The sequence below is a fragment of the Engystomops pustulosus genome, chromosome 7 (genome assembly GCF_040894005.1).
Source record: "Engystomops pustulosus chromosome 7, aEngPut4.maternal, whole genome shotgun sequence".
Lineage (NCBI taxonomy): Eukaryota > Metazoa > Chordata > Amphibia > Anura > Leptodactylidae > Engystomops > Engystomops pustulosus.
This window is the reverse complement of record NC_092417.1, coordinates 126,999,099-127,018,564: the sequence shown is the minus strand read 5'-3', so window position 1 is coordinate 127,018,564 and position 19,466 is coordinate 126,999,099. Positions and strand designations below refer to the sequence as shown.

The following is a 19,466-nucleotide window of genomic DNA, read 5'->3' as shown; positions in this document are numbered from 1 at the left end:
ATAAAATAAAAATTCAGATATATAGCAAAAAGCAAAGATAACATGTTATTTTTAACAATACAAAGACCCAAGTACTGTGTTGCACTACTCTGAACTTATGGCAAATGAGAATGTTGTTGTTTTCATATGCTGTACAGTATGTCGCCAAACTGTACATGTTGGAAATATGATGGTTCTTTGGTCCTTTTTAACCCCTTACCGACATGTGACGTAATAGTACGTCACATGTCGGGTCCCGGTACATGGAGAGGGCTCGCGGGCCGAGCCCTCTCCATAGCCGGTAAGTCTTTACTGCATATTGCAGCAAAGGCTTACCGGTAATACCCGCGATCGGTGCCGGCAAAGACGCGCGCGCTGCCATCTTTCCGTGGATCATCGCTCCCCGTGACGTCATCGGGGAGCGGCGATCCGTCGCCATGGTAGCTTCGGGTCTCACGAAGACCCGAAGCTACTTCGGGTTAATCCCTTCATTGTAATGTATGAGTAGTAAAATCCCCATATACTGCCAAACTGTAGTATGGCAGTATATGATAAGATCGTACAGACACCCTAGGGTTAAAGTACCCTAGGGAGTCTGAAAAATAGCAAAAATAAAAAAAAAGTTAAAATAAAAAAATTATAATAAAAAAACCTAAAAATTCAAATCACCCCCCTTTCCCTAGAATTGATATAAATATAAATAAACAGTAAAAATCATAAACACATTAGGTATTGCCGCGTCCGAAAATGCCCGATCAAAATATGATAACGGTTTTTCACTGCGTTTAACCCCTTAACGGAAAATCGCGCCCAAAGTCAAAAATGGCACTTTTTTGCAATTTAAAAAAAAATTAAAAATTCTATAAAAAGTGATCGTACAGTCCTAAAAATGTTAACATTGTAAAAGTCATCAAAATCCGCAAAAAACTACACCACCCACAGCTCCGTACACAAAAGTATGAAAAAGTTATAAGAAGATGGCAAAATCCCTCCAAAAAAATTTTGTACAGGAGGTTTTAATTTTTTTAAAATGTATGAAAACATAAAACCTATACAAATTTGGTATCCCCGTAATCGTACCGACCCAAAGAATAAAGTAGACATGTCATTTGGGGTGCACAGGGAAATCCGTAAAATCCAAGCCCAAAAGAATACAGCACAAATGCGTTTTAACAATTTCACTGCATTTGGAATTTTTTTCCCGCTTCCCGGTACACGGCATGGAATATTAAATACCACCATTTTGTAGTGTAATTTGTTACGCAGAAAATAAGCCATCACACAGCTCTGTACATGGAAAAATAAAAAAGTTACAGATTTTTGAATGTGGGGAGTGAAAAATGAAAACGCAAAATCGAAAAATGGCCGCGGCGGGAAGGGGTTAAAACAAGCAGATAGTTCCAATAGAAATACGTATAACAGTAGAACGGCACTCACCAAGTTAAAACTCACAAAAGTTTTACAACGAATAAGTACATGTTGGGGAGGGAGAGATGTAGAGACTCATGAAAACACAAGAAATACAACAGCAGTTTCAAGTTCGTGACGTTTATACATAGCAAGCCAGATGAAGCGTCACGAACGTGAAACAGCTGTCGTATTTCTTGTGTTTTCATGAGTCTCTACATCTCTCCCTCCCCAACATACATAACACATTGTAGCTATTTAATACGTTTATTGGCCCACCCCATCCCTTCATTTGTATTGCAATTGGTGCTGCACAGCACCCTACTAGAAATGGGGTTAGGCCTACCATGCCTAAGCACCTATTACAGTGCGGCCATTCTCGAACAAGCTAGGCAGTGGCTGATACAAGAACAACCCAATCACTGGATACAAATCGAGAATGAAGCAAATGGGCATAGTCTGATGGCAGTGCGAGTTTGGGCTATCAACTTTGGTATCCCTATAGCAGCCCCACATTTGTTGACAACCAAAGCGGGTATACATAAGTGGCGATGTTATACCATTACTTTGCTTAAATTTAAGGGACCTTCCATGCAAATGTCATTGGGAAAAATAGTCATCGGGGGGATATAAGTGACACTGTTACGGGGGATGTGTAGGTGACACTGTTACGGGGGATGTGTAGGTGACACTGTCACGGGGGATGTGTAGGTGACACTGTCACGGGGGATGTGTAGGTGACACTGTCACGGGGGATGTGTAGGTGACACTGTCACGGGGGATGTGTAGGTGACACTGTTACGGGGGATGTGTAGGTGACACTGTTACGGGGGATGTGTAGGTGACACTGTTATGGGGGATGTGTAGGTGACACTGTTATGGGGGATGTGTAGGTGACACTGTTATGGGGGATGTGTAGGTGACACTGTTATGGGGGATGTGTAGATGACACTGTTATGGGGGATGTGTAGATGACACTGTTATGGGGGATGTGTAGATGACACTGTTATGGGGGATGTGTAGATGACACTGTTATGGGGGATGTGTAGATGACACTGTTATGGGGGATGTGTAGATGACACTTATGGGGGGATGTATAGGTGACACTGTTATGGGGGGGATGTGTAGGTGACACTGTTATGGGGGGATGTGTAGGTGACACTGTTATAGTGGTATAAAGATCACCTGTTGGCATAAACAAAATACTCTGTTCCAAAGCATGACTTCTACAAATAATTCAACTATTTTTAATATGTCCTTTTTACATCCTATTACATCTAAAGGGATTAATTTAGCATTTAAAGCCATGATATCTATGACGGACAATCCGATAACTACTTACCTAAAGAAAAACCATTAATAAAGACACATGGGAATAAGGTTTAAAAATTACAAAAGCATTATCTAAATGTGCTTCTCATATGGAAACTAGGAGAAAAGACTCTTTATAGATGGTATTACACGGCAGCGAGGTTATCAAAAATCTACCCAACCATCTCGGCAAAATGTTGGAGGTGTTATAAAGAGCGAGGCACACTATTACATAATTTTGGTCGTCTCCATCTCTTCTTATTTTTTGGAATCACATAGAATTTATGTTATCAGGTATATTGAATCAGGTCAATTGAGCTAAACCCGGCTCTATCCCTATTGGGAATCGGGTTAGAGGAACTACTTCCTAAAGAAATAACAATATACCATGTGACTACTACGGCCATTACACTTATAGCATCGAGGTCTGCCAAGTGCTCCGGGGCTGCCCGATGTTCGCAGCAGTTAGACCCCTTACGGGTCTGACTGTAAACTGTCTGCGCATGCATCTGCATACTCAAACAGTTAACACTGCTGTAAAAAGAATTAGTATTATAGAGCAGTGTATTGGACTTGAACCAGCGATCAGAGCATCGCTGGTTCAAGTTCAAGTATGTATAAGTAAAAAAAAGTTAAAAATACAAAAGTTTAAATATTACAATAAATAAAAAAAATAAATACATAAAAATATAAGCCTTTAAAATGTCACTTTCCCATAAAAACTCTTAATAAAGTATAAAAAACAAACTCATAAAAAGCCACATATTTGGTATTGACGCGTCCATAACAATCTGTATAATAAAAAAGAATCATTACTGCACCTGCACAGTAAACGCCGGGGGGGGGGGGGGGGTACACGACTGCAAAAAAACATTCATAATTTTCGTAATTGTGGAGACCTATATAATAAAAATAATAGACTATTTTTATGGTATGGTAAACGGCCAAAAAAACCCCCCACAAAAACAGGAGTTACTTACCAGTAATGATGTTTCCTCGTACCACGACGGCACCAACCAGAGAGAGGGATCCACCCTCATAAATCTAGCCATCCATGGGTGACTAGCTATATCCTGACCAAAGAAACCTACCAAGGCCGACATCTGAATTATTAATGTGGCTAGTTTTAGACCTCTCTCTAGTCATAACTGTAGGAATCTCAGAATAATACTAAAGTTTGGGTTAGACATGTCTAAAGGTCCTTTTCCTATAAAAGATAAAAAGGCTTTCCATGTAGAGTTGTGATAACCCCATCTGAGAGACCCATCTTTTTCAATATTAGCGTTTCAATAGCCATGCCGTGAGATGAAGACCCTTCACCTCTGGATGATAACTAGGCCCCTGGTATAATAAGTCTTTCCTCTCCGGAAGAATCCACGGGTCCGTTATCGACATGTCTCTTAGACTTGAAAGCCAAGCACGGCGAGGCAAAAATGGGGCAAAGAGGATAACTTTCGCCCTGTCTTGTTTTATTTTCCTTAGGGTTCTTGGGATTCGAATCATAGGGGGGCGAGGCATATAGAAGACGGTAATGACCCCAATTTAGGAGAAGGCGTCTATTGCTAGGGGATGATCGCTGACATCTAGAGAGAAAAAACGTTTTACTCTGCAATTTTTCCTGTTGGCGAAGAGATCCATCTCTGCAGTACCCCAAAGACTCATCATGTTGAAAGACTATCATGTTGAAAATTTCTTTGTTGAGGACCCACTCCCCCTGGTGTATGACATTTCGACTTACAAAATCTGCCTGAATATTCTCTGACCCTTTTGTGTAAACAGCATTTAGGGATCTCAGATGTGTTTCGGCTAACTGAAAAATCTGAGAAGCGACTTTCATAAGATGTGGACCCTTTGTCCCTCCTTGTTTATGTAAGAAATTGCTGTAGTGTTGTGTGATCTTACTGAGACTCCACGATTTTTTATTATTGGAAGTGCTTCTTTCAATCCTTTTAAAATGGCTAGTAACTCCTTGCCGTTTGAGGAAAGTTTTATTTCCTGGGGGTTCCATTGACCTTGAAACGTCCTGCTTCCCAAGCCCAGGGACTGGCATCTGTTGTGTTTATTATCTCTGGGTCTGCTATCCAGGGAAGGCCTCTTCCCAAGTTTTTTGACACGAAGCACCAGTCTAGGGATTACCGTATTTTCCGGACTATAAGGCGCACTTAAAAGCATTGGATTTCCGTGGAAATCCAAAGTGCGCCTTATAGTCCGGTGCGCCCTATGTATGGCGCTGGGCACAGGGCAGCGGACCATACTTATATAGGTCCCCGCTACCAGAGACCGGAGACAGCAGATCTCCAGCGGGACCTGGAGCGGGGACCTATGTAAGTATGATCCGCTGCCCTCCTCCACCTCCCCCTCACCTTCCCCGCTCACCTTCCCCGCGTTCCCCGTCGCGTCTCGGCGTCGCGTCCCGTCGCTGCGTCCCGTCGCCGCGTCACGTCATGTCGGCTCTCCGCCACGCCTCCGCCAAGCCTCCGCCAAGCCTCCGCCACGCCCCCGGCCCCCGCGCCTTATAGTCCGATGCGCCTTATATATGTAATTATTACATATATAAGGCGCATCGGACTAATGCGCCTTATAGTCCGGTGCGCCCTATAGGGCAAAAAATACGGTATAATATCCCCCTTGGAATTTTTATATTCTTGTCTAGGGAGTTTGGATTTTTGTCCCAGGACTTTAGCAGGAAGTTTTGCAGTGCTCTCAGATGAAATTGAGCTCAGGGAACCGCTGGGATTGAGGCAACTAATCCTCCTAGAAGTGACATGGCTCCCCTGATGGAGGTGTGGGGAGATACTTTTATTCTGGTTATGCTTTCTCTTATTTTCTCCTGTCTTTCTAAGGGAAGAAAAGATTTTTGACCGCTGGAATCTAGAAGTACCCCTAAAAATAATTTTCTCCGTGAGGGAATTATTTCAGATTTCTCCATATTTATTATCCATCCTAAAGACTCTAGTATTTTGGTTACTCTGATCACCTGCTTTTTTACCTCCTGTTCTGAGGAACCTGCCAAAAGGAAGTCGTCTAGATCAGTGATTTTCAACCTGTGTGCCGCGACACATGGCTGAGTGTGCCGCGGGGAAAGTTCCCCGAACTATGGTGCCCCTGTTTAGCGCTGCCACCATGCCCCCGTGTTTCTGCCCCCATACTTACCTACAAGCCCCGCGTCGGCGATCCGCCCATCTTCTGTAGCTCCTGCACCGCGCGGCCCATGTCACGTGACTGACGCGACCTGACGTCAGGTTGCGTAAGTCATGCGACCAGAGGCACGCGGTGCAGCCGCTACAGAAGGTGGGCGGATCGCCATTAGGAGTGAAGGTACGCGGAAGAAGACATCAAGGGTAAGTGTATAAGGTTATTAATTGTATAGGGAAGGAAGCTAGGGCCTTTTAATTAGTAAAGGGGGGCCTTTTAATTAGTAAAGGGGGGCCTCTTAATTAGTAAAGGGGGGCCTCTTAATTAGTAAAGGGGGGCCTCTTAATTAGTAAAGGGGGGCCTCTTAATTAGTAAAGGGGGGCCTCTTAGTAAAGGGGGGCCTCTTAGTAAAGGGGGGCCTCTTAGTAAAGGGGGGCCTCTTAGTAAAGGGGGGCCTCTTAGTAAAGGGGGGCCTCTTAGTAAAGGGGGGCCTCTTGGGCCTTTTAATTAGTAAAGGGGGGCCTCTAGGGCCTTTTAATTAGTAAAGGGGGGCCTCTAGGGCCTTTTAATTAGTAAAGGGGGGCCTCTAGGGCCTTTTAATTAGTAAAGGGGGGCCTCTAGGGCCTTTTAATTAGTAAAGGGGGGCCTCTAGGGCCTTTTAATTAGTAAAGGGGGGCCTCTAGGGCCTTTTAATTAGTAAAGGGGGGCCTCTAGGGCCTTTTAATTAGTAAAGGGGGGCCTCTAGGGCCTTTTAATTAGTAAAGGGGGGCCTCTAGGGCCTTTTAATTAGTAAAGGGGGGCCTCTAGGGCCTTTTAATTAGTAAAGGGGGGCCTCTAGGGCCTTTTAATTAGTAAAGGGGGGCCTCTAGGGCCTTTTAATTAGTAAAGGGGGGCCTCTAGGGCCTTTTAATTAGTAAAGGGGGGCCTCTAGGGCCTTTTAATTAGTAAAGGGGGGCCTCTAGGGCCTTTTAATTAGTAAAGGGGGGCCTCTAGGGCCTTTTAATTAGTAAAGGGGGGACTCTAGGGCTTTTTAATTAGTAAAAGGAGGCCGCTAGGGTCTTTTAATTAGTAAAGGGAGGCCGCTAGGGTCTTTTAATTAGTAAAGGGAGGCCGCTAGGGTCTTTTAATTAGTAAAGGGAGGCCGCTAGGGTCTTTTAATTAGTAAAGGGAGGCCGCTAGGGTCTTTTAATTAGTAAAGGGAGGCCGCTAGGGTCTTTTAATTAGTAAAGGGAGGCCGCTAGGGTCTTTTAATTAGTAAAGGGAGGCCGCTAGGGTCTTTTAATTAGTAAAGGGAGGCCGCTAGGGGCTGTTAATTAGTAAAGGGAGGCCGCTAGGGGCTCTTAATTAGTAAAGGGAGGCCGCTAGAGGCTCTTAATTAGTAAAGGGAGGCCGCTAAAGGTTTTTTATTAGTAAAGGGAGGCCGCTAGGGGTTTTTATTAGTAAAAGGGAGGCCGCTAGGGGTTTCTTTATTAGTAAAGGGAGCCCGCTAGGGTTTTTTTTATTAGTTAAGTGAGGCCTTTAATAACTGTTTTAGTGTCATTTTGTGCTATTTTGGTTGGTGGTGTGCCCCAGGATTTTCTAAGTATAAAAAGTGTGCCGCGGCTCAAAAAAGGTTGAAAATCACTGGTCTAGATAAAGAGACAAACAGACCTTAATCTACTCTTATGAATGCTGCCATTTCTGATATAATTTTAGTAAATGTCCTCATTATTCCAAAAGGAAGAGCTTTGTACTGAAGATGAACAATTTTTGGCCCTATTTGAATTGCAAATCTCAGGTATTTCTAGTACTCCTGATGGATGGCTACATGATAATAGGCGTCTGCAAGATCTATGGACGCCATAACACATCCTGGAAATAGCAGATTCACCGTGGACTTTAATGATTCCATCTTGAAACTTGGTACTTGAAGATGTTTGTTTTAAATTTGATATCTTTTAAATTGATATTTGTTCGTAACGTCCCATTTGGTTTCTTTACCCAAAAGAGGGTTGAATAATACCCCATTCTTCTCCTATAGGGACTGGACATAATACCTTTTTGGAAAGCAACATAGCTATCTCCGACATCATGGCACTGCCTTTTTCCCCTGTTGGAATCTTTGTTAAACAGAACTTCTGTAGAGGAGAAGTCTGAAGTCCAGAGTTACCCCATGTAATATGGAGTTGAGGATCCAATCGCTGTTGGAAATCTGTTTCCAGGCATGGAATAAGTGGGATAACCTTCCCCCTACCTGGGGCCTCATGTCATTGCGGACAAGGATTGGTCTGTCCAGTTGAATCTGTTGGCTGAATAAGTAACCCCTGTTTGTCTGGAGTGACCTGGCAGAACCGGACTGGGTCTCATTCCTTTCTCTGGAACCTTGTTTTACGAAAGGCCCAGAATGGTTTGTTTCTGTATGGAGCGGAGGAAAAGGGAAATCCTTTTTTCCTATCACATTCTTTCTGATATAAATCATCTAATATAGGTTCAAACAGAAAATTTCCATCACAGGGGATGCCACATAATTTACTTCTAGATGCTGTATCATCCGACCAGTTCTTTAGCCATAGGGCTCTTCTAGCAGAATTCGATAGGGCTGCAGATCTGGCTGAGAGTCAAAGTATCTACTGAAGCGTCTGCTAACAACACCGCCTCTTTCGGAATACTGGCTACGGAAGTTTTTAGTGTTTCCCTAGGAACTTTATTCCAAATATCCTCTTCCAGTTCCACAATAGGACTGAACGGGCTACGCAGGCAGATGCTACTGCTGGCCTAAAAGAGGATGTAGAAGCTTCCCAGGATTTTTTAACCCCATAGCGCAATAAGACGTACCCTTACGTCTTACTGCGCATGGGGGAGTATGAAGAGGGCTCACAGGCTGAGCCCTCTTCATACTCACCGGGCATTTGCTTCATAATGAAGCAAACGCCCGTCGCTAACACCCGCGATCGGTGCTTGCACCGATCGCGGGTGTTAACCCTTTGATTGCCGCCGGCAAAGCTGCCGGCGGCATTAAAGAGCCGGCGGCGCGTGGGCGCCGCCATCTTGGCTCCGATCGTCACTCCCCGTGACGTCACCGGGGAGCGGCGATCCGTTGCCATGACAGCCTGGGATCACACAAAGATCCCAGGCTGTCATGATCGAGGCTATCTATTATAATGTGCGATCTGCACATTATAATAGATGGTATGCAAAATCCCCATATACTGCCATACTGTAGTATGGCAGTATATGGTAGGATCAATCAGACAACCTAGGGTTAAAGTACCCTAGGGAGTCTGTAAAATAGTAAAAAAAATAAATAAAAAAAAGTAAAAAAAAAAAAATTATATTAAAAAAACATAAAAATTCAAATCACCCCCCTTTCCCTAGAACTGATATAAATATAAATAAACAGTAAAAATCATAAACACAATAGGTATCGCCGTGTCCGAAAATGCCCGATCTATCAAAATATAATAACCGTTTTTCACTGCGTTAAACCCTGTAGCGGAAAATAGCGCCCGAAGTCGCAAATGGCATTTTTTTGGCATTTTGAAAAATAGAAAAAATTCTATAAAAAGTGATCAAAATGTCGAACAGTCCTAAAAATAGAAGCATTGAAAACGTCATCAGAAGTCGCAAAAAATGACACCACCCACAGCTCCATACACCAAAGTATGAAAAAGTTATTAGCGCAAGAACACGGCAAAATGAAGAATTTTTTTTCTGTACAGGAGGTTTTAATTTTTGTAAATGTATGAAAACATTATAAAACCTATACAAATTTGGTATCCCTGTGATCGTATTGACCCAATGAATGAAGTAGACCTGTCATTTGGGGTGCACAGTGAAAGCTGTAAAAACCAAGCCCACAAGAAATGGCGCAAATGTGTTTTTTCATCATTTTCACTGCATTTAGAATTTTTTTCCCGCTTCCCAGTGCACGGCATGGAATATTTAATACCATCACTACGAAGTGCAATTTGTTACGCAGAAAATAAGCCATCACACAGCTCTGTACATGGAAAAATAAAAAAGTTATAGATTTTTGAAGGTGGGGAGTGAAAAATAAAAACGCAAAAACGAAAAAGGGCCTGGTCCTTAAGGGGTTAAGGAACCCTTCTGCCTTTCTATCCAAAGGATCTTTAAGGGAGTTAAACGTCTTCAAAAAGTAGGGAGGACCTCGTGACATTTTTATTATAGAAGCGTCTACCTTGGGTGGAGGTCCCCATGTGGAGGTAGATTCTTCCTTAAATGCATACTTTCTCTTTATAGCCCTAGGAATATATGATTTTTTATCTGGATTCTGCCATTCCTTGTTAATTAAGGCCTATAAAGTTATGCATTGGAAAAGTACATCTTTTCCTTTCTGCTAGACCTTCAAACATGATATCCTTGACAGATTTTGGCTGTTTTTTCTCTTCTATTTCCATAGAGGATCTAACCATCCATAATAAACTTTGTGTGCTCAGTTAGAAATAAAGGGCTTCCTGACAATTCTTCAGAAACTGAAGATGCTATGTCCTCTGCTTTTTCTCACTCCTCCTCTGAAGCTGAGCCCTGGGAGATCTTTATCCGCTAAAGCCTGCCTTGGGTTAACAAAGCTTTTTACGGTCACCTGAACCTCCTCTCTGATTACTGATCTAAACGATTCCAGCCATGAGGAAGATTCTTCTGTGGCTATTTTCCCAATACATGCAGTACAAACATTTTTTTCATAAATTGATGGCAATTTTCTACCACAGATCCTGCACTCTCTGTGGTGAGTTTTCTTAGTAGCTTTTTTGGGAGCCTCTTCTCCCTAAAATTTCATAGAAGAGTATCATCAGAAAAATTATCAGAGGAAAATAATTTAAGAAGCACTGACCCCCTTCCTGAATTACCGGAGTTGGTGTTCTCAAGGGCTCAGGAGCTTCATGTCTGTCTGACATCCTGGCAGCGAGTGAAAGCCCTGATTGACATTTGCCAGGGTTTTTAATATTCTAGCTCCGCCCCTTTGGGCGTAACCCCGGCGTGGGGAAGCATGCTTTGTTAAATTCAACAAAAATCAGTCTAAAAAACTTATAATAAGTTAATATTTAACCCAGGAGGAGGACTACAATCCCCTGGGCTCCCCCTGGTTTACCTGCAGCCTGTATCAGCCGCGTCTCCCAGTTTCAGTGGCAGTATCGCAAACCGGAAGTACTTCCGGTGGAGTCTCCGGCTCTCAGTGTGCTGCTCTCCGCAATCCCCGCTTGGTGAGCGGTAGTGGTACGACTCCAGCCGGAGTATATATTACAACTGGAGCCGCGTCCTCGCCGACAATCATCCCACCAGAGTCCCACCACTACATTGAGCCCATGGAGGGGGGTGAGTGATCCTACCAACGGATGCGCTCTCTGTATCGGAGGCCGTTGTTGCGACTGTAAAACTCAACTACCAACCAGCAGTCTCTTATATTAAAAATAATAAAAGGAAGATCCGGAGCTCAGGTCCCTTCCAGGGACATGAAACCACTTGGGCAAGATAGGAGGAGCAAGTTTTTATGCTCAGGTTTCCTGCCCCTGGGGGCAGATCCCTCTCCCTGGTTGGTGCTGTCGTGCTGGGGAAATTGAAGATTTTCATTTCCTCCACCAAAGTTTTAATAAACTCACCAAAATTATGTACCAGAAAAGGGCATCTCATTTGGTTAAAAAATGAGCCCCAATAGGTCCATAATAAAAAAAATAAAAAATTATAGCCTGTAAAATGTGACGATGCAAATCTGCTCTGGATGACACCACATATGGGGCATCAGTGTACTCGGGAGAAATTGTGTATCAAACTGTGTGGACCCTTTTTTCATTTAATTCATTACAAATGTTTAATTTTCCATCCAAAATGAATGTATTGTCCAAAAATATTACAATTTGTAGAGCGCACCTCCATTTTAACCATTATGAAACACCTAAAAGGTTAACAAACTTCTTAAAAGTACTTTTACAAATGTTGTGGGGTGTAGTTTCCATAATGGGGTCATTAACAATTCTAGCTATTATTTAGGCCTCTCATGGCACCCAAATTCTGATCCTCATAACATTCTAGTAAAATATGTGGAATCTTAAAAAAACATGCCGACATAAAGCAGACATTTGGGAAATGTAAGTTATGAATTTATTTGGGTGCGATGACTATCTGCATCAAAAGTAGAGAATTTAGAACTTTGAAAATAAAGAATTTTTTAAAATTTTTAGCAAGTTTCGTTCTTTTTCATAACTAAACACAAAAGATTTCATCTAAATGTTTGAACTAATGTGAAGTACAATCTCAAAATCCCCTAGATATCTTATATCGTTCCAAAGCTATAAGCACTTAGTGACACATGGCAAAATTTGAAAAAATGGGACCACGTCCTTAAGGTCAAAATAGGCCAAGTACCGTAGGGGTTAAGGAGAGACTGTTGAACCTCTTCTCAGATTATAGATCTTAGATAATCATTTGGGAAGCTTCTTCTGCTCTTATTATGTTCAAAATACATTTGTCGCATAACGTTCTCCTATATTTCTCTGGCAGTTAAGCATTACAGACTTCACAGCGTCTAGATTTTTTAACAGATTTGCTGGGCCTCGCCTCTTTCTCTTTTTATTTCTCCTTAGGTAAAGTGTCCTTAAGCAGGAAGTAGGAGATCTACAGTAAAATTTCCCATAAAGAAAGTGCTCTAACAATAGGGAACAGTGTTCCTGGTGAGGGGTTGCCAGGGAGTGCTATTTAATCTCTCACTACTTCCTGTCCCGCAGAGAATAGGAGCAACGTCAAGGTCTGCCGTCATGGGGGAAGCAATGGTAAAATATACATATTTGTAATACTCACACATGCACGTTCCAATCATACATTTATCCACTCATACACATACATATAGAGCATATACACAAACATACAGTGCAAAGTACTGCATATATACACACACACACACACACATACACCATACAACATATACACATACAGCATATATACATCACATTTGTTATATACAAATAATGCACATCCTCCACTCTATAGTGTCAGGTCAGATGATGGGGCCCCCTGATACTGCAGACCACATGATACAGGAATGCAAAAAAGAGGGAGAGCCAAGTGGGTGCGCTTGTAACCAAAATGAAATGAGATCTCCAGATATAACGGAATTCACAATATTTATTGCTTAAACATAAAAATCCAGTGGTAACGCGTTTCGGGGAAACCCCTTCGTCAGACCAAAAACTGATAAAATAATAATAAAAATAAAAATACAAGGTTATTATTAATATTATTATTATTACAAGGTTACAATTGTTCACTCTTTAAAAATAACCTTGTATTTTTATTTTTATTATTATTTTATCAGTTTTTGGTCTGACGAAGGGGTTTCCCCGAAACACGTTACCACTGGATTTTTATGTTTAAGCAATAAATATTGTGAATTCCGTTATATCTGGAGATCTCATTTCATTTTGGTTACAAGCGCACCCACTTGGCTCTCCCTCTTTTTTGCATTCCTGTATTATTTACGTTACTGTGCCGTTGGTTACCGGTTCTTTGGAGAGCGTAGGAGTAGCTGCAGTAACCTAGGTTTACAAATAAGGAACCTATTCCCTCCTAATGGATAACTTTACCGCTTACTAACAAGTGGTTACCAGGTGAGCACCCACCTTCTCACCATAATTGGTACCGACCTATCTCTATGTTATTATGCGAGGTGCCGTCCTCTTCCGTTGTTGTTTTTGTTTTCTTTCCACTGCAGACCACATAGCAGCTGCTATTGCTGCTACCACTATAGTTATTCCCCTGATTGTGGTCACTATCCCACGATGAGTACCCCACCGTGTTTTAGGCCACGTCTATTTGACTTACCTACAGTTCCTCTGCTGACTCTGTTATAAGACTCCAAATAGCCTTACAAACTCCTAATAATATTTAACCATTTGTTTCCCCCTTTATTGCCAACCATAAGGACTCCACATTTTATTTTCCTCATCGAGCTGGGCCTGTTTGTGTGTCTCCCCTATTTTAAGCAGTTTCTCTAAGCCCTGCTTAGTTGGAATGGAGCAATGGCTGCTTCCAATCACAGGCATCCTCTAGTTTGCGATTCCCCCTGTACCTGCTGCTGGCTGTGTCCAGGAGTTGACTAAAGGAGCTGGAGAGGCAGGAGGGAGCTGCACTCTCTGGCTTAAGGGGGATGTAGGCAGCACTGTGAATACCATCTTGGGAGAGACCTTGTACTGCGATGTTCGAGTGATATTGGGTGATGATGGTCCCGGCGGCATAAAGAGCTGCTGAAGCCTTGTCCCCAGTAATGGATTAACATGTAGGCAGTTTGGGCGGTAACCCAGGGCCCAAGCCTTGAAGGGAGTACATTGCCACCAAAATTTTATATCAAAAACCTTCAACTATGAAGTCCATGAACATCTGTTCCTGCTCTCAGTAAACATGCACAAACTTTCCCATCTTTTGAAGGTCCTCAAAAAATATCAAAACCACAGAATGGAGGCATCATCCTTTTTCCATAGAAGTTTGATTATAGTTCCATATGTAGAAAGTGAATGCTAGATTTGTAGGGGCTAGAATATTCATACGGCCCATGGCAACCTAATTTACTAATATTTTATAAATATACAAAAATGATATTTACCTGGCACAACCCCGTTAGTAGCAATAGCACTCATTGAAATAGCGGTGAGTAAGGTCTGTTTGAATAAAAGAAAAAAAAAATTATAAATTAATTAAACTTGCTTCCTAAAGCTGAATAAAAAAAAATCTATACAGCAAACAAAAGGGCATTAAAAAAGAAAATTAAATAAACATTTTTAACATTTAAAATGTTAAACACTTAAAACAAAACCATTTTAAAATAATTTCTACACAGCATGGTTATAAAACACAGCAGGAAAACTTCCAGTTCTGGCACTGACTAGCATGGACGTGTAGCTTTCCAGATTCCCGACAAGAAGGGAGGATTCCCTGACGAGACAGTACACTACAGAGACAGTATATAGAGTGTTCTCATATACTGTACAGCAATTCAGCACAGTTGGACACACCACCAACCGCCATGAAGCGGTTAATGACGACAACTTCTCTAAGCCTATCTTCCAGCTTGGAGGAAACCAGCCTAGAGGTACAGCTTTTAGCCTGTGACGTGGCAAAATGCTTAGCACCTGATTTGCATCGATAACATCAGCACTGCATGAGACTATTACAGCCGTCAAGGTTTGAATTTACTGGCAGTTAACGAAAATGCCAGAGCGAGTCTGTGCAATTCTTTGGAGACCAAGGCCACAAGATTATTGGACCACATAGAGAACATGAAAAACAAGTCCAGAAGCAGTAACCTGTGCTTAGTGGGGACTCCAGACGGCTAACTGATTGGACAACTAAGAACCCTCTATTGAGATGTGTGACAGAATTCTGAACATAAGCTATCAGAGAATTGTACAACAAGATTTAAATGGGTACACAGATAATAGTGCGATAATAGCAAAATGGCTTTAAAGGAAACCTGTCACCAGGGACCTCATTTTCACTAAAGACAGGTTGCAGAAGCCCATTACACCTGCATTGCAAATCTGCCCTTCTGCCTTTTCTAAGCATTTGCATTACAACATAATTGTGTGTTATAACGTACCTTGCATCCTGACAAAATTCCTGACAAAACATGTGCCTTGTCCTTGTTACTCCTCATATCTTAGCCCCCACCTCTGTGATCCTGTACAGCTCTACCTCCTGCTCCTTCTCAGAGATCATAGCCTGGTGAGATGACATCCAAGGGGGAGGGACATGCTGTACAGGAGCACAAACATGGAGGCAGCATGCAGCTCAGACAAGTCACATGTTTTTAGAAATGCATTCAAACCAAAGCCCAGCCCCTGTGAGTCGGTCGATTTTGTCAGGATGCAAGAGTACCGTATATACTAGAGTATAAGCCGGCCCAAGTATAAGCCGAGGCCCCTAATTTTACCACCAAAAACTGGGAAAACCTATTGACTCGAGTATAAGCCGAGGGTGGAAAATGCATTGGTCTCAGCCTCCCAGCATATAGCCAGCCAGCCCCCTTAAGTAAAAACCTTCCATACTCCCCTACAGGCGGCTTCCTGATGCTCTGTTCCCCGTGGCTGGTCTTCGGTCTTCTCTGTGTTGTATCAGCCGGCAGATACGCGTCCATGCAATCTGCCGGCTGGCGCACAATATCACGTGGCGGTGTCAGCGGCGACACCGTCGCGTTATATTGTGCGCCAGCCGGCAGATCGCGTGGACGCGAATCTGCCAGCTGATACAACACAGAGAAGACCGGAGACCAAAGACCAGCTGCGGGGAAGACAGAAGAGGAGCCGCTGAACATCGGGAGCCACGCGGACCATCGGCCTCCTGAGGGAGAGTGTTTTGTTTTTTATTGACTCGTGTATAAGCCGATGGGAGGTTTTTCAGCACATTTTTAGTGCTGAAAAACTCGGCTTATACACAAGTATATACGGTAACTTATAACACACAATTATATTGTAATGCAAATGCTTAGAAAAGGTTAGAGAGGCATATGTGCACTGTAGGTGTCATGGGCTTTTACAATCTGTCAACAGCGCAATCAAAGATCTGTTGCAGGGTTGTTACCCTCTTAAATAGACTGTTCGTCTATTTTGATTCACTTGGAGTTATATTGTGTTTAAGTGTTACCTTTATTTATTTTTGAGTATTGTATAAGAAATTTGTGAAAAACGCTGTGGAAGACCATTGCAACATCAACAATTAAATCTTCCAACTAGAAATATTAGCCTAATAGTCAATTCAAACCTCACTCTCACTCTGCAACCGAACCTCCATTCCATCTCTGAACCAGAGGAAACTAAGACTCATGTGTAATGTACTACAATTATGAGGGGAGTGTTGAACGCCTGTATTGAACATAAGGAGGAGATAAAAGAAATTAAGTTTTTAAACAATGATTCAGTATACTGTATATACTTGAGTAGAAGGCCGAGGCCCCTAATTTTACCTCCAAAATCCGGGAAAACCTATTGACTCGAGTATAAGGATAGCCTGAAAGTATACAGCCCGCCAGCCCAGTGCAGTATACAGCTTGTCAGCCCCAGTTTGCTGAGCACATAAAAAATAATCACCTTCCGGTGCCCCCCATGCTCCCCGCGGCTCCTTTTTCTTTTCTCTGCTGTAACTGCTGTTAGAGACGCATCCATGTGGTCTGTCGGCTGGTGAACACTTCGACGTAATCAGCGGCGACTCAGCACATTTTTTTGTGCTGGAAAACTCCAGCTTATGGCTTATCACAGGTTCTATGCTAATTATTTGCCTCTTATGTAAATTACAGTACTTAAGGATCATTACAGGAAAACTAGCAGTAAGGAAAGCCGTGAATTCAACCCTCCTGCGTGATAGAAGCCTCACTCTCCCAACGAGGGAAGTTTTATTTTATTCTTAAGTCACTCAGAAGGCATGAATTATTAGCAGCCTGGAGTGTCAAAGACTGCATCCCTGCACTCCGGCCTGCTTTTTAAAACACCTCCGTAATCAAATAAAGACTTTAACCCCTTAGTGACCACCCATACGGATTTCTCCATCAGTCACTAAAGGGCCTTAGGCTAAGTCGATGGGTTTCTCTGCTGGCCTAACCCAAGGTCTACATGCCCCCCTCTCCCCCATGCAGGGAGGAGCAGTGACAGCGGGGACCCTGCTCTAACAGTTCGATCCGGCTGTTAACCCTTGGTCCCGTGGTCAATTGTCGATATACCTGCGGAAGGAAGGCGCTACCTCCTTCATCGCGGGGTGCAGTCTTCATTCCCTCTTGGCACATTCCTGCTCAGTCCAGCCAGGGTAGATGCCTGTCAGCCTATGCATCTTCATAGGCTGACACTTCTAATGCACTGCAATACATGGTTATTGCAGTGCAGTAGTATGAACTATTGATCACATGATCACTAATTCATATACTAGTAATGTGAAAATAAAAGAAAGCTAAAAAAACCCATACAAAAATGAAAAATAAAATTATAAAAAAATTTCCCAAAACTCCCTAAAACATAAAACAATAAATTTAAAAAAACACATATTGGGCACACCGTGTCCCAAAATTTCCAATCTATAAAGATTGTAAAACGGTTCTACACGGCAGTGAACCGCGTAACAGCTTGTCCCGGAAAAAATGACACCTTAGCCAACTCTTTACTCTTAAAGAGGACCTTTCACCACCTCACTTATATGGAGATTAGCATGCCATTCTGTAGGGGCTGCTACATAGATTCACGGGCACTTTGAATTTTCCTTCTAGCCCCCACGGTTGCAGATTTATTAGTCCCGAGATTTGACCATTACAATCTTTGTTTGGTCAGAGAGGAGGAGCTGGGGAGTGTCTTATGCTAATCTTCTCTCATACTGTCAGTGGTGAGATTCTCTATGTGTATCCAAAGGCCTCATAAATGTGATGCAAATGCTGCGTAAACCTAAACGTGACGCAAACGCTGTGTAAACATGACATAAACGTGTAAAAGTAAATGTAATTCAAACGCCACAAAAGAGTAAACGTGACACAAACGGCAAGTTAGTGGCGTAAGTGTAAACTTGATGCAAATGCGGAATAAGTGTAGGTGTGCCGCAAACGCCGCGCAAGTGTAACCGTGATACAAACGGCGCTTAACCATGTCGCAAGGGCTGCATAAGCATAACCGTGACGCAAATGCTGCGTAAATGTAACCGTGACGCAAACGCCGCGTAAATGTAACTAGCGCAAACGCCACATAAGCGTAAATGTGAAGCAAATACCACATAAGCGCAAAAGTGACGCAGCGGCGTGTAAGCGTAAATGTGATGCAAACGCCTCATAAATGTGATGCAAATGGCGCGTAAACGTGACGCAAATGCAGTGTAAGCGTATCCATGACGCAAACACCGCATAAGCGCAAATGTGACGCAAGCGGCGTGTAAGCGTAAATGTTGCGCAAACGGCTGATAAACGTGATGCAAATGGTGCATAAATGTGATGCAAACGGCGCGTAAACGTGATGCAAATGCTGCGTAAGCGTAACTGTGCCGCAAACGCAGCGTTAGCGCATCCATGACGCAAAAGCCACATAAGCACAAACGTGACGCAAACGCCACATAAACGCAAATGTGACGCAAGCGGAGTGTAAGCGTGATGCAAACGCTGTGTAAGCGTAAATGTTACACAAACGGTGTGTAAAAGTAAACTTAATTCAAACGCCACGTAAAATTAACTGTCACAACCGCCGCATAAGCCTAACTGTGGCGCAAACGCAGTGTAAGCACGACGCAAACGCCGCGTAAATGCAACCGCAAGCAAAACTGACAAAACATTGTGATTATGTTAACACAATGTCAAGAGAAAATGAGCAGATTGTGTGTGAACACAGCTATTAGATGAACATAGAAAAAACTCACAGCTCAATATTCATGATAGCTTCTCTGACATTGCCTGCCACTGATAGGACAGTATGAGAGAAGATTAGAATAAGACACGCCTCCAGCTGCAGCCACAGCTCCTCCTCTCTGACCAAACACTGATTACAATGGTCAAAAACTGGGAATGTTAATCTCCGCAACCGCGGGGGTTAGAAGGAAAATTCAAAGTGCCCCTGAATCTGTGTAGCCACCCCTACAAGATGGTATTATAATCTCTACATGTGTGAAGTGGTGAAAGGTCCTCTTTAAGTAAT

The 19,466-nt window shown here is 42.8% G+C and overlaps 1 protein-coding gene across 8 annotated transcripts in view; it reads right to left on the bottom strand.

Moving 5' to 3' along the window:
* SLC12A4 (solute carrier family 12 member 4) overlaps positions 1-19,466 on the bottom strand; it is a 743,054-nt gene that overhangs the window by 533,120 nt on the left and 190,468 nt on the right. For all 8 annotated transcript variants that reach the window (XM_072117770.1, XM_072117769.1, XM_072117767.1 and 5 more), the window contains one exon: positions 14,423-14,477. In XM_072117770.1, coding sequence (XP_071973871.1) covers positions 14,423-14,477 — 55 coding nt within the window. The remainder of the gene's footprint in view (positions 1-14,422; positions 14,478-19,466) is intronic.